This window comes from Engystomops pustulosus, chromosome 6 (genome assembly GCF_040894005.1).
Source record: "Engystomops pustulosus chromosome 6, aEngPut4.maternal, whole genome shotgun sequence".
NCBI classification, from domain to species: Eukaryota; Metazoa; Chordata; class Amphibia; order Anura; family Leptodactylidae; genus Engystomops; species Engystomops pustulosus.
The window spans coordinates 86,591,335-86,609,222 of NC_092416.1; the positions used below are offsets into that span (position 1 = coordinate 86,591,335).

General features: G+C 41.6%; 1 protein-coding gene across 3 annotated transcripts in view; it reads right to left on the reverse strand.

Moving 5' to 3' along the window:
* MED25 (mediator complex subunit 25) overlaps positions 1-17,549 on the reverse strand; it is a 33,784-nt gene extending 16,235 nt beyond the window's left edge. Inside the window, exons 1-13 of one of the 3 annotated variants that reach the window (XM_072110232.1) lie at positions 17,337-17,549; positions 15,767-15,913; positions 13,268-13,313; positions 13,066-13,190; positions 10,998-11,096; positions 8,208-8,328; positions 7,903-8,062; positions 7,538-7,671; positions 5,819-5,915; positions 4,603-4,835; positions 3,192-3,329; positions 2,620-2,705; positions 1,110-1,167 (exon numbers count right to left, since the gene is read on the reverse strand). In XM_072110232.1, the coding sequence (XP_071966333.1) occupies positions 1,110-1,167; positions 2,620-2,705; positions 3,192-3,329; positions 4,603-4,835; positions 5,819-5,915; positions 7,538-7,671; positions 7,903-8,062; positions 8,208-8,328; positions 10,998-11,096; positions 13,066-13,190; positions 13,268-13,313; positions 15,767-15,891 (1,422 nt within the window). In that variant the 5' untranslated portion in view covers positions 15,892-15,913; positions 17,337-17,549. Of the gene's footprint in view, positions 1-1,109; positions 1,168-2,619; positions 2,706-3,191; positions 3,330-4,602; positions 4,836-5,818; positions 5,916-7,537; positions 7,672-7,902; positions 8,063-8,207; positions 8,329-10,997; positions 11,097-13,065; positions 13,191-13,267; positions 13,314-15,766; positions 15,914-17,323 lie in introns of all 3 variants that reach the window. The other 2 variants (XM_072110231.1, XM_072110233.1) reach the window with 2 other exon arrangements.
* Between the last annotated feature and the right edge of the window lie 339 nt (positions 17,550-17,888).

A 17,888-nucleotide genomic window follows, 5' to 3' on the forward strand; every position in this document is an offset into this window, starting at 1 on the left:
ATATGCATATAAAATCAGCATTCAGAAGAGTGAGCAATATTTAACCTTTTCCATCTTTTTATTTTAATTATTTGAATCTGTGCTAAAGAGAAGCAGAGTACAGGGCTTGCTCATCTCTAGCAGTCTTTACAGCTAAATAATGGAGGCCCTCCATTTAAAAGGTATTTTTAAAAGGAAATCAACCAGTGAAAAAAACATTTTTTTAAAAACCCTATAACTACTCACATCAGCTTCTCTTCATCTTGACCCTGGCACTGTCCGTCACTCTTCTTAACACGTCGGGATCACCTAGAAAAGAAAGTTATAATTAGCAGCACGAAGCACGGGGACAAGAGGTCCGGAACTCCGGACTGCTAATTATGCATGCCCCCACACCCATCGTCTGATATCACCTTGCTCTCCCAAGCTCCCAGCATGAGAGAGGTAGGTGCAGGGGCGTCCATAATTAGCAGTCCAGAGTGCCGGACATCTTGTCCCGGCGCTTCCTGCTGCTAATTATAACTTTCTTTTCTTGGTGATCCCGGCGTGTCAATAAAAGCAATGGAAAGTGCGGGGATCAAAAGGAAGAGAAGCAGAGGTGAGTAGTTATAAGTTTGTTTTTTCAGTGTTTGATTTCCTTTAAGAGGCACCTCTGCCACAACTCTATTTATCTATTAATAGATTTGCGAGTAATCCGTTTTATTATTTTGGAATCTCTACTTCTCCGCTAAACCATAGTGCTGTTGTGTAATCGGTTACAGTGTCAGTGTTTCCGCTTAGCTGCGAGTCGGGGACTTCTTGCATCATAGATCGAGATGAAGCAAGGAATCCTGTCCCCGGGATTGTGGTCAGCCAATGACAAAGGACTCTGAACGGTCCGTTATCGTAGGCCGAAAGTGGATTGTGTTAAACAGCCATTTTGGGGAAACTTCTTGGGCTAGAGAAGAAAGTCTGGATATGTTTGACTGTAGAGATCTAAAAATAATAACATAGAATTTTCTCCATCTATGCTAATATGTGAAGTGCCACATATTACAGGATGAAAATATGGTGGTAATAAAAAGTAAAGTATACAAATGTAGCAACTACCAAAGCAAACCCCAACTAACACACATTTTATTAATACATACCAATAACTGCTGAGGGATCAGCTGCATGATTAACTTTTGAGGCCATTGATCGGTTTTCCTGCAATGTAGAAAAATAAGAACTAAAGAATTAAGTTTCTGGTAAATTAAGTCTTTATTACTATATAATAACACATGACAGAGGCTTGTAGGACAGATAAGCATCCATTGTAGCATTTTCTGCCAATGACACTTTCAAAAAAGTTATCAGAGATAAACTTCATGACTGTGAAGTTAAACAAAATCTACCATTAGCATATTTTTTTGGCAAAACTACTCAGAGTTCCCGGGATTAAACAAGATATGTTTCTGCGTCCGTGTAACTACAGCATTCTCAAGGTATGTTTGGTGCATAGTGCATAAAAGCAAATGGTAGATTCAAAAAAACCATTAAAGAAAATATATGTCATTGTCTAACTTTTACTGGATCCGGTTACATATGTTCACTATTATTTCTTTCAGTTAGGCCCCTCCTATTCCTGCCGGGTTTGGGGATGGGGGCAGTATTTTCTACAGTCAGCACATGGGAGTGCAGCACAGTTCAGAACAATCATTTCTGCAACATTTCAACACTTCAAATTAACTGTACTTATTACTGGGAAACATTGAGGCGTGTTCACATGTGCGTTCAAATTGCATTTAATTTAAGGATTATGTTCTAATTCCTTTAAAGGGGTTTACACAATAAACATAGAGTTTCAGTTTTATTGACGTTTACGCTCTTATAACTCAGTGATGGTCAATGTAAAATTCCAGAGTGTGGGCGGGGACACTTCATGATTCCTCTGTATTATTAGATATTGTGTGCTGTCAATGTGCTTAGATTATCAGGGTACAGAGTATATATACACCTTTATTTAGCTTCTGAACATTCACTAGTATCTGACACACAGAAAAAGAGAAAGGAGACAGATCAGAGATGAGAGCTGATGAGATCCATGAGATGGATATAAAACACAATGAAACACTCTTGCATTGCTACATCTCAGCTATAACAGACACAATCAGCTCTGCTATACGTCTTTCCCCTGCTTATCTGTAGTTTGTAGAGTAAGTATGTGCCTGCTGCTGCTTGCCGGCAGGAAGTGTCTGTGAATGCCTTGAGCTAGTCTTGTAATGGACTGGGGAAGGCCTAGATGCAGAGAGCACTGCAGTGTGCAGAAAAGAGAAACTATTCATGAGAAGAATCTGCCATGCCTGACCATAGTCTGTCTGATCCCGGAGGCAACCTAACTTGTATACACCAGGACTGATCGAAACAGTTTGCAATAATATCTGTGAAATGCTGTAATTTGTTACTAACATTGAAATAGAGAATGTGTTCTTTTGTTATCCTGAATATATTTAAGAATCTTGTCTTCGTGGGAATACCCCTTCAATCCCGCAATATAAACCTACCTGCACGTAAACCACAGCCATGTGTGAGCCCACTGAAATGCATTTGTCCATGTGCTAATAGAGATGATAGCTCAAAGATACCTACTGGCCAAGAAACAAAGCCCTTTAAACTTACAGATTTTCTCCAGGGTTGACATACACTTGGCATGGAAGGGAACGTGTTAGCTTGGCATTGGTGTCCACAGATGGTGGCTTAGGTTTCTATATGGAAAACAGAATAATATAGTTATAACAAGACCATTTAAAAAGAGGACCCGTCACCAGTTTTGGATCCTAAACCAAATACAGGCGCCTATGGACCTGTGGTTTAGCGTTGCAAAACAGCTTTTATGAGCTCTCAGGGCAGGGACAAAGCATATATATATATTTACCTAGATGTGAGTCTGACGTTCTCTGCCACGCGCGCCTGCATTCGCGATGCGGGATGAGGCCGGGAGACGACACCGGCTGTGAAGCCGGGGTGTACAACTCTGGCTTCATTGCCGCACTGCACAGGACTGCATAATGTATATTTTTGTATAGATTTATTTTACTGCCCCAACTCATAAAGGGAGATTCAGACACTAAACCACAGGTCCATAAGGCCCTGTGATTGGTTTAGTGTCCCGAATCGCCCTGAATGGTTCGCTTTAATTGATATAGAAGCTAACACTACGGTATGTTACTATGTTGCAGGAAATAACTCACCTCTTGCCACTCTAGAACACCACTCCAGGCCAGCATTTTGTTGGCGACGGATTGTTGTGTATTGGGCAGCTGTGGTGTTCCAATCTGCGGTGTGGCTGATTGTTGAGCTGTTACGCCAGGTGGTGCCCCTGTGACAGGCTGTCAAGAAAGATGGAAATGTATCGATAATAAGTGTATAAATAACACTGAATGCAGCTCAACTAGGAAATTCAGGATCTCAGATGGAATTGGGCCTTATGTCAAACTACTCATTTTCTTTAAAAAAAAAAAAAAAAACAAATACAAAAAACTTTTAATTGGGCAGAAATGTTTTTCAATATTTAGTGCTCGTTCCCTCCGTGATAATGAGGTGCTATGAGGAAGTCACAATGTTGTGACGAAAGGCTTCTTGTAAGTCATGCTTTATATCAAGGGAGCTGCCTTACAAGGTAGCTAAAAAAGGCATGGTTTTCCTAATCCCATCCTGGAATACTTTGCATATTTTACCAGAATTCCCCAAGTGGAGCATCAATGGCTATAAGACTCCACATGCCTACATGGCGGCCTTAATTGGCAGTCTCTGTAAGGAGAACTCTTACTTCCCGACCTCCTTTGGATTATTATCTCCCCGCTACTCCTTACTTTGCATTTGGGGGTTGGTGGTGTGCAGTCCTTTGCACGACTGCGTAGCTTTGACTTTCTCTGATACATTTACATTGTATTCTAGGCTTAGTAACCATAATGCCCCTAGAAACCTCCTAGTTCTTGCCGGATGCTACCAAATGCTATCATCCTACCCTAGGATGTATGTGAACAAGTGTAAGTGTTTTAAAGGATATCTACCATCAGTTGATGCAATGGCCACCTCATTTTCGTTAGGTTGTAGGTCAAATTTTGCAAGACAAGCTAAAAGTTTCATTGATATGATTTTTGGAAATGTAAAACTGTTGTATGGTGGGAAAAACAGATATTTAGAGGGGTTTTTTTCTCCCAATACAGCCTTCAACTTATGACTTTTTTATATTTTAATAGTATGTGCATTTTTTGGAATGCATGGATAGCTAACACATGTTTTTTTTCTTTTTCATACATTTTAAGCTTTTTTTAAAATTTTTAATAAAACATATATTTTAGGCCCCTATACCATACAACGCCATACACTGCAATATATCTGCAGTAAATTGTCTTTATTTCACCCACGCCCAATCACAATCTGGTCAAAAATCATCCCACAATCCAAATCAACATTATGTAGGGTTCTTTATATTTCATGTGCTTCCCCGACATCCCTTGCAATAGGAAGGTGTTGCAAGAAGAAAACAGAGGACCAGCCAACAAGGCCTTATCCTGGGAACACCAATTGTATTTGAAGGCTGATTTGGCAGCTAAAAAACTAATATCAGACAACTATCAAAAAACTGTAGTGACATACCATTGGCTGTGGGACTGGCTGCTGCTGAGCGGCTTGTTGAGTCATCATTCCCTGAGTGGGTCCAGGACCGGTGGTTACAGTAGATACTAAACTTGGCTGAGGGGAAGAGGTTATTAAAGATGCAGTAGAGGTAACCATCTTGGATGCTTGTCCTTGTGGCATTGTGGGAGCTTGTGGCTGGCTGAATGGTGGACCAACAGTGGAAGTAGACTGCATGGCACCAAGTCCCGGAACTGAAAAAGAAAACGTATTTAGGATAGACAGGAATAGGACAGAAAATAGTAATAGGTTGTCAGCTGGAGGCTCCACTTAAAGGACCACTACATTTAATCTCTAGAGTCCAAGCCCCAATTACTTATCACTACTTGACCACTTTATTGAGCCGCTTCAATTCAGAAATGAACACACATGGCTCTGCTGCTTCACTCTTATCTACGAGGTTGCCAAAATCAGCCTACCCAACCACAGCGGCATGGCCGCTTTACCCCAGATGCCTTACCACTACTTGATTCCTACAATCACAGGGCAATACGCTTATGATGGAGGTCTAATTGTTTGACCAAAATGTTATGTTGGATTGTACACAAAGTATCACATTTTAAAATAATAAATTGATGCAATATTTTTTTTTATTACTATTAAGTGCCTTACTGTCTATTTGATTGTGAGGGGTTCCCTTACTTGTGCACCAGCTTAAACCATTCATTCTTAAAGAGTGAGGAGTATTTAACCATATGCCAAAACCAGCCTAGTCCAGCAATTATTTGTTGACATTCAAGACTTGAAATGGTCTGGTGTCTTTTTTTAAATATCAGAAAATATAAAAAAAATAAAATTTTTATATTTTCCACGTACGCAGCTGGAGGGAAATTCAGCTGTGCACTGTACATAATAAACAGCCCATAATAAGGACAGGAGCTGACCCAGGTCTCTAATGCTGCAGCTCTGTGCTTCTGCATATCTAGTTGTCAAACATTCACTCAATTTTCAAAAACATGAAAAAATTTTATGAGATCACCGATTTTGGAAATTTGAAACATTCTCTCCAGTACTTGAAAAATTAATCTGAAGAGTCAAATGGGAAAGGGGGAGAGGCAATACTCCAATATTAAATTTAGTCCTTCCATCATAGAAATTAGAGAATATTGAAATAGACCTCTTCTACGAGTGTCACAGAAGAAAATCTGTCATGCCCTTTAAAGGTGGTAATACTTACACCGATTCTGTATATTGCTTTTCTGTATCTTAGCAGCTTCCACAGCCGACTGGGCAGCAAGTTGTGCGGGTGTCAGATTGCTGGTTTGAGACGGATGCTATAAAAATAAAGCGGTCACATGGTAGACAAAGAGACATCTGCTTAGAAGTCATACATTAGCACCGCTAGAACCTGATACTAACACATTGTACCAAGTTCATGCTTAGTGGTGTCTTCTAAAAGAATGAATTGTAATAAAATGTTACAGTGAAGACTGCAAACTACAGCATACAATACCAGGCCTACAAGTAGGAACATTTCCTCTGGCCATTTACATCACTGTGTTACACAATGATGCAACAGTCACCAAAATTATGTTGTAAAGTCTTACCATATATACTCGAGTATAAGCCTAGTTTTTCAGCACAAAAAAAATGTGCTGAAACCCCAAACTTGGCTTATGCTCGAGTAAAAAAAAATATATAGGTTTTACCAGGTTTTTGTGGTAAAATAAGGGGGCTTGGCTTATACTTGGGTCGGCTTATACTCGAGTATATACGGTAGATCCAGCAGGGCAGAGTCTGTCCAGGCTTATTAAAAGATCATCTTTATTCCAATCGTATTAACTCATAAAATAGCACTCAATCACCCTAAAAGAGTGGTGGCGAACCTATGGCACGGGTGCCAGAGGTGGCACTCAGAGCACTTTCTGTGGGCACTCAGGCCATTGGCCCAGGACACAGTTCACCAAACAGGACCAAATCCACCAAATCTTCCTGCAGTCCCAGGCAACTGCTCTCAGCGCCATTTTAAAGCGACACTTCATTAACTGTTTGGAACTGCACGAAAAATGAAAAGGTTTTGACAGAAGCTCTTCGGAGGTCATCCTGTTGGACCCACCATTCTACCTGTACATAGAGACCATGGAGGGAAGCTACAATGATAGTCTGAATTTGCCCTCCTTCTTTCAAATGTATTGGTGGCCTCAGGCGGCCGATACAGTTAAAAGATTAAAAGAACAATTAACTATGAGTTACTTCTTAAAATGCCATGTTGGCACTTCACAGTAAATAAGTGGATTTTGGATGTTGTTTGGGCACTCAGTCTCTAAAAGGTTCGCCATCACGGCCCTACAGCAAGTATGTCCATCATGTTCAAGCTTTTCATTCTGTTCACACTTGCTGTACTAACAGTGTTTGCAAGCTATTTTATGGATTAATACGATTGGAATAAAGATGATGTTGTTATAATAAGCCTGGACCTAGTCTGATGTGTGGGATCTAAGTCTTTACATAGTCGGTTTGCACCACAGCAGTCCTTGTGGGATCCGTGAAGCTGTCAGCAGTAACTATGGATGGATCGTTGATCATTGACCAAGTATGATGTACATGATGTAGTTACTAAAGTGTGGAGTTGTGATTACAGGTTATACTAGTTCCTGCTTATGACCAAGTTTCTTAAAGAGGACCCGTCACCCATAAATCGGGCACTAGGAGCTGCTTACTAAGAGAAAGCGAATAGGCAGGCTATTAGAGATCACTATCCATTGTAGGCCTATGAGACTGTAGGCTGACATGCCAATCAGCCCGTTAGCTCTCTTCATTCCCCTCCCCACAGCACAAGGAAATAATAGTGAAAGGTTTATGCTTTTGAGAAGGTTTCACTACATAACCTCAGAAACAATTGTACATATCTATGCATAAGACAGCATACAATAAGTCCCTACAAAAATCTGCATACCATGTATGGTGTCTGGACTTGAGGAAGCTGGTGTGGAGGGGCACTCGGAAGCTGAGATTGGACAACGGGAAGCTGTGGTTGGGGAAGAGGCTGTTTTATCGGAACAATGCCAGATGTCGTGGATGCTCCCCCAACTGTAAAAGAAACTCAAGAATTAATTATAATAACTGCAAAGTCAATCATAAATGTGCGCAATACATATACAGATACTGTCCACAGAAAATTTATTAGGAGTATTAACAGTATTTATTAGTAAAAGTAGAAAACAAAATTTATAAAATAATGTTGAAAGTTTAGTTACACTTTGACAGCAATTCATTTATACAAATTTATTTAAGGACACAAAGGTGAACCATACAACTTACCAGGAAGGACCATTCCGCGAATAAGTATCATGTGTCGAGGGTCCTGACTGTAGTCCTTGGGCTGTGGCTCCATCATATTACCTACTGGCATGGCTTTCTCAAAAAGTGTTCTCAGGGCTGGTAGCTTCCGAGGAGAAATAATGGAGAAATGGATCCCTCTCTGGCAAGATAATAAAACTCCATAAGAAACAATATCAGGTAGAGAGTTGCGTATTTTTTAAAATAATTCTTCTGGTTTGTTTGTTTCAACATTTTGTTTACAGAAACAACAACTAATAGAATATAAAACATAAAACAATATGTACCTCCCCAATCTTCTGGACCAAATTCTCTGTTGTGTACCCAGAATAGGTTGTGCTTTCAACAGCGGGAAGCAAGTATGGTGGAGAGTTACAAATCAGGATGCAAACCTTGTGAGTCTGGCCACTACAAAAGATAAATGAGCAAATTATATTATCAAGACACTGGTTAAAAGGGTGGTCAACTTACCAAACCAGAATTGTAATAGTTTCTATGGGTATGACAGAAGTTTCCTCCATATAAAAGTTGCTTTCAAATTTTTGCTCTGAGTTTTTTCTGTTTGTCACAAGGCAGAAACAAGACAGCACTTCCTGAGATGGCATGACATCCTATTTAACCATGCCATTCCATCATGAAGGTTACATTCTACCCTTAGGCCGGAGACCCATTGGTCTATGAATTCTGCACATTTCGCGGACCGACAAAGGTGCCAAGAACAGCAGCATCAGTGATATATATTGTTTGAATGGTAACAAACAGTTATCAGTTTGTTCATACATTTCTACTGAAGTAGGAAGTTATAAGAAAAGATGTATACTTATGTCTCCTCAGAGTCTATAGCAGAGGAGCTTCACTGCGTGGAATGTCCAGAACACAATCATCTCAATTAAAATGGCGGTCAAGGGTGCACAAGCCTTGATAACAGGCCACATGCAGCCTGTCACGCAATGAGTTGCTCTCCGCACCGTGCTGACAGAGTCAGAGTCCAATGGGTAATTCCATAACACTGGTTGTATGCTTCAAGGTCAGGACCCAGAGCAGAGCACCTGCAGAAGAGGACCCTGGTGTGGAAAGTACTTGTCAGCTGTACTGTACTGCTCCTGATGCAGTTCTGCTTCATGTCCTGATGCCGCCACATACAACCAGCACAGGACACCGAGCAGAGCAGCACATGGGGGAGAGAAGAAGCTGCACTGTGGTGCAGGGAGGAGAAGAGGAGTCAGGAAAGGATCAATTTATCTTGGTCTTCTCCTGGAGTATCTGCTATTATTAGCTTTATGCTGACGCCTGAGGTGGGGACACTAGTATTTGTAGTTTTATGCTCTTGGGTGTCTCCAGTATTTTAAGTTCTCTTAAGTAGTTTAAGTATTTTATGCCCTCTCCAGTACTATACTTATCTGCTCTGGAGTCTGCACTATTATTGTCTGCTCTGAATACAGTATTTTGTTTCCGGATTTCTACTGTATACACTCGAGTATAAGCCGGGTCGGCCTCGGGTCGAGGCACCTAATTTTACCACCAAAAACTGTGAAAACCTATTGACTCGAGTATAAGCTGAGGGTGGGAAATGCATTGTTCACAACCCCCCAGTATATAGCCTGCCAAGCCCTTTCCTGTATTTTCATGTCCATTTTTCACTCCCCACCTTCAAAAAATCTATAACTTTTTTATTTTTACACGTAAAGAGCTGTGTGACGGCTTGTTTTATGCGTAACAAATTGCACTTCATAGTGATGGTATTAAATATTCCATGCCATGTACTCGGAAGTGGGAAAAAAATTCCAAATGCAATGAAAATGGTGAAAAAACGCATTTGCGCCATTTTCTTGTGGGCTTGGATATTACGTCTTTCACTGAGCGCTCCAAATGACATGTCTACTTTATTATTTGGGTCGGTACGATTACGGGGATACCAAATTTGTATAGGTTTTATAATGTTTTCATACATTTACAAAAATGAAAACCTCCTGTACAAAAATTATTTTTTTGATTTTGCCAAATTCTGGCGCTAATAACTTTTTTATACTTTGGTGTCGGAGCTGTGGATGGTGTCATTTTTTGCGAAATTTGATAATATTTTCAATGATATCATTTTTAGGACTGTATGACTTTTTGATCACTTTTTATAGATTTTTTTATATTTTTCAAAATGGCAAAAAAGTGCCATTTTCGACTTTGGGAGCTATTTTCCGTTACTGGGTTAAACGCATTGAAAAACTGTTATCATATTTTGATAGATCGGGCATTTTCGGACGCGTCGATACCTGATGTGTTTATGATTTTTACTGTTTATTTATATTTATGTCTGTTGTAGGGAAAGGGGGGTGATTTGACATTTTAGGTTTTTTTATTATAATTTTTTTTTTAAACTTTTTTTTATTTTTATTTATTACACATTGTAATGAAGGGGTTAAAACGAAATAGCCTCGGGTCTTTGGAAGGCCCGAGGTTACCATGGAGACGGATCGATGACGTCACGGGGAGCGGTGATCCCAGGTAAGATGGCGGTGCCCATGCGCCGCTATCTTTTTGAGGCTGTCGGCAGCTTTGCCGGCAGCCATCGCTGCGAAAACACCCACGATCGGTGCTAGTTACCGGTAAGCCTTTGCTACAATATGCAGCAAAGACTTACCGGCTATGGAGAGGGCTCAGCCCATGAGCCCTCTCCATGCAGCGCGACCCGACCGCCGCCGTGAATACACGGCGGGCGGTCGCAAACCGGTTAAACTCGAGTATATACAGTATTTATTGCTGTACTGTGGTATTTATCATTTCTGGGGTGCCATTTTGTGCCGTACTGTGGTTGCCAGTACACCTAAAGTGCTGGTTACTGATGGGGCCCTTTACAGATGATCAGTATGACAATATGGCCCTTCTTGTACCAATAAATGTTGCTCAACCCTTGGTCTAAATGCCTAGATTAAAAATTAAACAGACATTTAAAAGGAAATGTTTAAGTTTTATAGTTTATTATAAGTTTGTGGAGTTTAACTATGACTCCACAGCCCTGCTCCTCTGGTTTCCTATTATAAAAGACCACTAAGTCTGAAATGAGTCACTTGTAATTTACTTACATCTGTTCTCTCATCTTCTTGAAGTCATCAAACAGTTGCAGGGCAGTGCTAAGTCCTTCAGCGATGAGGCTGCAGCTCTCACCTCCACCTCCCATAAACCTGCACATAATGACAGGATAAAACCAGAGGGTTCCCTAAAGGAAACCTGTCAGTTAAACTAACACACTAAACATATCTTTAAAGGGAACCTACCACCCCGATTCTACCTATAAAGGTAGAAGGGGTGGTAGGTGGATGAATGGGACGTGAGGATAGCCCTTTTTGGGCTAATCCTCACGTCCCGGCTATCTTTTTATAAAGTTTATTGCGGGCATATGCAAATTTATTTATGCGGCTACTGGGGCGTGGAGTAGCTGGACATGAGGCTACTAGTCGCGGCTACTCCACGCCCCAGTAGCCACATTACTCCGCCTACCATTTAATCTTCGGCGCGAGTCCCCCGGCATCTGCGGCCTACTGCGCATGCGCAGTAGCTCCGGCCCCGGAGCCGCGGCTGCGCAGCCAAAGGCCTGGGTTCTGCGCATGCGCAGAACGCAGGGGACTCAGACGAGGGCGCGCAGCTATGAGGAGCTGCGCGCTGAAGATTAAATGGTAGGCGGAGTAATGTGGCTACTGGGGCGTGGAGTAGCCGCGACTAGTAGCCTCATGTCCGGCTACTCCACGCCCCAGTAGCCGCATAAATAAATTTGCATATGCCCGCAATAAACTTTATAAAAAGATAGCCGGGACGTGAGGATTAGCCCAAAAAGGGCTATCCTCACGTCCCATTCATCCACCTACCACCCCTTCTACCTTTATAGGTAGAATCGGGGTGGTAGGTTCCCTTTAAAAACTGGTATTATACAGCAGTACAACTATCCCTATATTGTTATCCCCACATCTGTAAAGTTCCACAGTACGTTCGTTGAGTTGACTCCCCATCTATGCATATTCATGATCTTCTAGAACAGCCACGCCTCCAGCTTCCTCACTGACCAGAGGATTGTGCTTTCTCTTTAGCCAATCTGGCTAAATCCCATTGCCCTCAGGCATGATAGAGACATTGGCTGTGTGTGACAGCTCCCTCATCCCCCCCCCAGAAGGAACTCTCTTCAGTGAGTGACACACTAAGGCCCCAGAGTTCACTGAAAGTGCACTGTCCGTCTATAATGCTCCGCGCAGTGCTTCACCAAGATCGTGCGCCTGAAATCATGAATGTGTCGCTTCCCCGTTCAGGTCCGACAGAGTTCACCATCTGTTTTTGTGGTACATCTTTACCATAGGGCGTGCGAAACAATTTAAATGTTAAATACTGCGCTCTGTCCTAAATCAGTCGGACTGTCCGATTTCACTCCACCTAATTTGTGTCGCAAAGAGGCTAACGCAGCTATGCCATAAAAAGGGTCGCGTGCGTCACAATCAAAACAAGGACACTTCTTAAATACCTGCGCAAGCCATTTTAGCCGTGAAAAAGGTGCACAGTCCTACTAAAGTGTGCAGCGCGACCCTTAGAAAAAGAGCCCCACTGTCTTTCTCTCATTCCTGAGGTAGGGAGGAATGAGGTAGTTGAGCCGAGTCAGTGGCTGTGTGCGACTTACTGAAAAGAATTCCTAAGGGAGAGGGGAATGGGGGACCAGATTTCTTTTCCGTGAGTCACATACAGCTAGCATCTCTCACATTCCTGAAAGTAAAGAGAGTCTAGTTGGCTGACAAGAAAGCACACCCCTGGTCAATCACGAAGCTGGAGTAAAGCTGAGCTGGAAACAACAAATATATAGATATATGGACAATAGTAAACTTTACGATTGGACTTTGGAACTTTACAGGCATGGGGAGGAACAATGGAAGGATAGTTGTACTGCTGTATAACAAGTGTTTTCAACTATATCATTAGTTAGTGAGGGTTATTTTTTACTGGCAGTTTCCTTTAACATCAAACTTGAGCAATGGTCCTTGTAGGAAAGATTGAGTCATATGCGATATGTACATTAAGAAAATATAAAATAAGGATATCCCTATGCAATAAAACTAGATTTTAAGCATAAAGTTTTATGATTTATAAAAAAACAAAAAACATCCAGATACTAACATGATACTGTCCAGCCATTGAACAAACTCATAAGCACTGCTGGTGGGAGCATGACACTGTACATAGGACTCTGGTGCACAGTCCACAGTGTTGAAGACCACAAGACTGTACTGTGTGCCGCCATACTGAAACACAAGACGTCATCTGTTATTGTATACGTTATCAGCTTGTTGATAGCTCTTTAGAAAAAATTACAACTCACATCTCCTCCAAAGTCAGTTTCTGCTGGAGGGCCACCATTGAAATATCTGTATGGAAAAAAAAGAAAGATATATATTGTAAAGTAAAATCTTAAGAGAATAACAGTAAACAAAATAGACTAATTTAAAGCTTAATTGCATTAAAATTAACTGAGCATAGTGGGTCCAGCTTTATTTGACCAGGCATTTAAAGGGAAACGGTCAGCAGAAATTGCCCTTTATTTTTTTTTTAGAATTTCTTTTTATTAAGAACAGGCAGCAAAACAGGTTAGAAAAACAGAAATTTTGTCAGACAGTAACATGCCAAGTACAGAAGAATGCAGGTTCTCTCAGCTATGCCAGCACGTGAAAATGTGTGTTGACAAGAGACAAATGGGTTTAACATGTCTTTATGTAAATTAGTGTGAATGAATAAACTCTGTATTCGCACCCACTCCGCGGACCTGTCGTTTGAGGCTTGAATAGCAAGCCCCGATGGCTGCAGAGGGCCTACTTAGGGCTCAGAGGGGTAGAAGAAGGAAAAAAATAAGTCTAAGGTTATCCAAGAATGAGGCAAAAGGAAGAACATGGGCAAGGAAAATACACGAGGAGGGGAATGTATGAGGAACGAAGGGGGGAGACAAACTAGGGAAGAAGGGGGGGGGGGGCAGAGCTCAGTCGAATAAAACAGAGGTATTCCCATGTTTACAGAAGTTCTCTATATTCAGGAGACAATTTGAATTGAATCCAGGGTTGCCATGTTTTGTGGAACCTATCATGGGTCTCATGAACAGAGGAGGAAAGATCTTCCGTGTAAATGAGGTCGTTGACTTTTGCCACCCACAATGTCATTGTTGGTGGTACAGTTTGTTTCCAAAGTAGCAGAATGCAAACTCTCGCAGTGATGATGAGGAACCGGATCAGAGATTTCTTGTACCGTTGTACAGACATATCACAATGGTGAAGGAGGAAAAGACAATACAAGACCAGAACACGTGTAAAAAGGAGCCCTCCTGTTCCCCACACCTCCAACAAGTATCAGGGAAGATTGTTTGTAGTCTGGAAGGTACTCTATACCATAATGCCAGTAATTTATAGCCTGCCTCTTGGTAGAAATTGCCCTTCAAACCACAACCAGTATGTTGCCAAGCAGCTGAACACCTTCCAGATCAGGTTTCTTTCATGCCCAGTGTGGTGGCATCATATAGAAAACCTACTTTGAAGTGAGACGTAAATTAGTTGTATAAAGTCAAGGAGGCAGAAATTTAAAGAGAACCCGTCATGCAAAATAACCCCCCTAAACTAAATATATTTTCATAAACTGCCATTAGAGAGCATTGCCTATATCCCTTCATTGTCCCTCTACATGCCTGTAAACCTAAGCAATGAGGTCCTAAAGCTGTATGCAAATAACCTGTGAAATGTCCAATGAAGCATTAGCATATTCAAGCTGTCCACTCTATTCATGAGTGGGAGGCACAGCCACACCCCCAGTGCATGACTGACAGCCTGTATAATGATGTGAGGCTGTATAATGATGTGCTTCCTGGTGCTGGCGCCCCCTGCAGCCTGTGTGTTCATGTGTGTGTATAGGAGAGATACAACAGCTCCAGGCTGCAGCCATGTTACAGCAGAACATGTCAGGTTCATGTGTAGCTGATGTCTGTGTATTAGGAGGATGCAGCATGTCAGCAGATGCAGCAAACACATTAGCCATGCTTTACTATACATTACACACAGACATGAGCAGGGGGAGGAGAGGGGAGGGGGGACAGGGGTGACATCACTGCCTCTGACCATGTGACCAGCCTCATTTACATGATAAAAAATAGATGATTTTACAATGAATAATGTATGAAATAACTAGATAAAGGCTGGGATGGGATCCTTGTGAGCTGCTCCAACAGGTAGTAGTGACAGGACTAGTGACACAGACCTGATGACAGGTGTCCTTTAATTATTACATTTGCTAGAAGGGTTCCTTGACAATAACCTGAGCACACTGATAGGTGGTCCTGGACTGGAGCAGCCATACATCGCCCACCTAATGGTAGATATTCGAAATACAGGCAGTCCCCAGGTTACGCACGAGATAGGTTCTTTGTATGCAAGTCGGAACTAATATATTTTATAATTGTAACTCCAGACATTTTTGTTTGTCCCTGTGTCGATTAGATTTTTAAAATTTTGTGCTATCATGGGAACAAAGATTATCAGTAAAGCTTCATTACAGACACTTTACAGCTGATCATTGATTACTAAAATAAAGCATCCAGAGACCTTCACAGGGGCAGAGGGTTTGTCTGTAACTAGGGGTCATCTGTCGAGTGTCCTTAACTCTGTAATGACATTGACTACAGTGGGGCATGGAGAGAAAATTATAACCAAACTAGAACCAGTGGAGCAGCCCATAGAAAGATCATGAGAGTAAGGATTGATGAAGGTGGAGACAGTAACGTCTTGTCCTGAGTGAGGTGCTCCAACAGTTATTTTTAACATACACAATACATAATCTAACTTACTCTATTGCAGGAAGAAGGTAATGTTTCCTCAAAGACTCAAAGTAAGGTCCTAAATTAGCTGTTCCTTCTATAACAAAGACAACATCAGATACTATGCCTCCATTTCCCTGGGTAGATGCATCCATCGCTGTAACTGTTCTCTATGACCTGCAGAAGACAAATAACATAATAAGGCTTTCACATGGCAAAAAAACGAATGTGTAGGTTTGAGAATGTGTAAGATCTGTTGCTCAAATAAGAGGGCTTATGAAATAAACAGGAATCATTACTGAACAATAACTGCTCACGCTCATGCCATGGATTTGTTGTAAGAAAAGCACTTAAACGTCACCGGCCTTTACACAAATGAATGATTTATATAAACTATAAAGGCAGATGCACACAACAGTGATAATCACCCATGAGCTGTCTGTTTTTGAATAAGATGGCACAGGGCTGCAATAAATGTAATAATTTATAATATATTAGTTCCCATGACCACGATTTGAAAAGACTGCATGACCTCTCATTTCCACTTTTCGCTGATCACTGATAGACTATAGTTCATGAAAATCCATGATGTAAATTTGCTGTATTTGCATACTTCAATGATATCTGCATAATCTATGAAATAGGGGTAGGGCTAACATCAAAGCTGGGAGCTCAACTTCAGCTCATTACACCCAGTGATAGGTCAATATCATAATAAGCGCTATCGCTGGGGGGAAAGTAAATGGTGGAGCAGGGGCAGATTTAACATTGGAGCTCCTGGAAATTGGCGATTATTCATTGATTTGAGTGATGACTCCTTGCGACTTTTATATTGTATACTGGATTTGGACAATAAAGAATATTTGCTTTTACTAAAAACGCAAGTGGATCTGTGGTCGTGAAGCTGGACATGGTGTTTCAAGTTATTAACAATCCGGAGGAGGCGGGATAAGAGTCCGTGCTACACTGATCCACATGGGTGCAAAATCAACGATCCAGGTGAGCTGACACTACCTTTGCTGTTGACACAGCTCCTGGAAATGGTTTGTATAAAAGGGGAGAAGGGGGCATACGGAAAAGGAGGTGTATAGAGAGAGGGGGGCATACGGAAAAGGAGGTGTATAGAGAGAGGAGGGCATAAGGGGGGCAGTAAAGGTGAATGAGGGTACACAGAGCAGCTCTGCACATTTAAGTAGATGCAACAGAGAAATTAAGTGGCATAAGGGGGGGGGGACCTAATGAGATTGGACTAAAATAAAATAAAGGATTGTCTTTCTATTTAAAAAACAATATTAATAGTCACAAATCACCAGTCCGGAAATATTAAAAGATCTGGACAATTCCTAGAAGAAGAAGGTAAAGAAATACTATAAAAGAAACATCTTCACTCTCAGGAGATCCCATTAATTGTGCCCCAGATAAGCCCATGTGGCACAGCACAAAGTACACATGCACTGCTCTTGGTTCCAGCTACAATGCTAAACTATACAGTCCAGCTAAATGGATAATACATGCTGGGTACTGTGGCTTCCCAGCTGCTGGACACGCACTACGGTGAGCCCTTTCTGCAGCACGTCTCATACACACCTTCGAGAATTACCTCACTTCTGCCAGGAGACGTCTCCCTGGGACAGAGGGTGAGCGCCCCCTCTATCCGGGCACCAGGTCCAGGTGATGCTGCGCCCCAAACCCCCTCCCGGAAGCTCCAAAACTCCACTCCAATACAACAACACCACCAGCAACGACACGCCGGCGCAGGCAGCCTAGAGGAGCGCCGCTTTGTATACAGACAGAGGCGCAAACATCTAGGATCGATTAGTCCTGTCTGACTTCTGCTCCTCTGACCGAGCGTGTACCTCTGGAGACCGTGCGCGCTGCGCATGCTGCTTCTTTGGTGCCACCTAGGGGCTTGCAGCGACATAACACGTAGCAACAACAATATTGGGATGTAGCATTCATGCGGTTTTTTCACTCAGAAATGGTATAGGATAGCCTTAAAGGGGTATTCCCGTCAATTCACATTAATTTAATTTATCATATATATATATATATATATATATATATATATATATATATATATATATATATATATATATATATATCAAAACAGAGAAGAGAAGATCATTTCCAATAAATATAGCCACATTGTCCC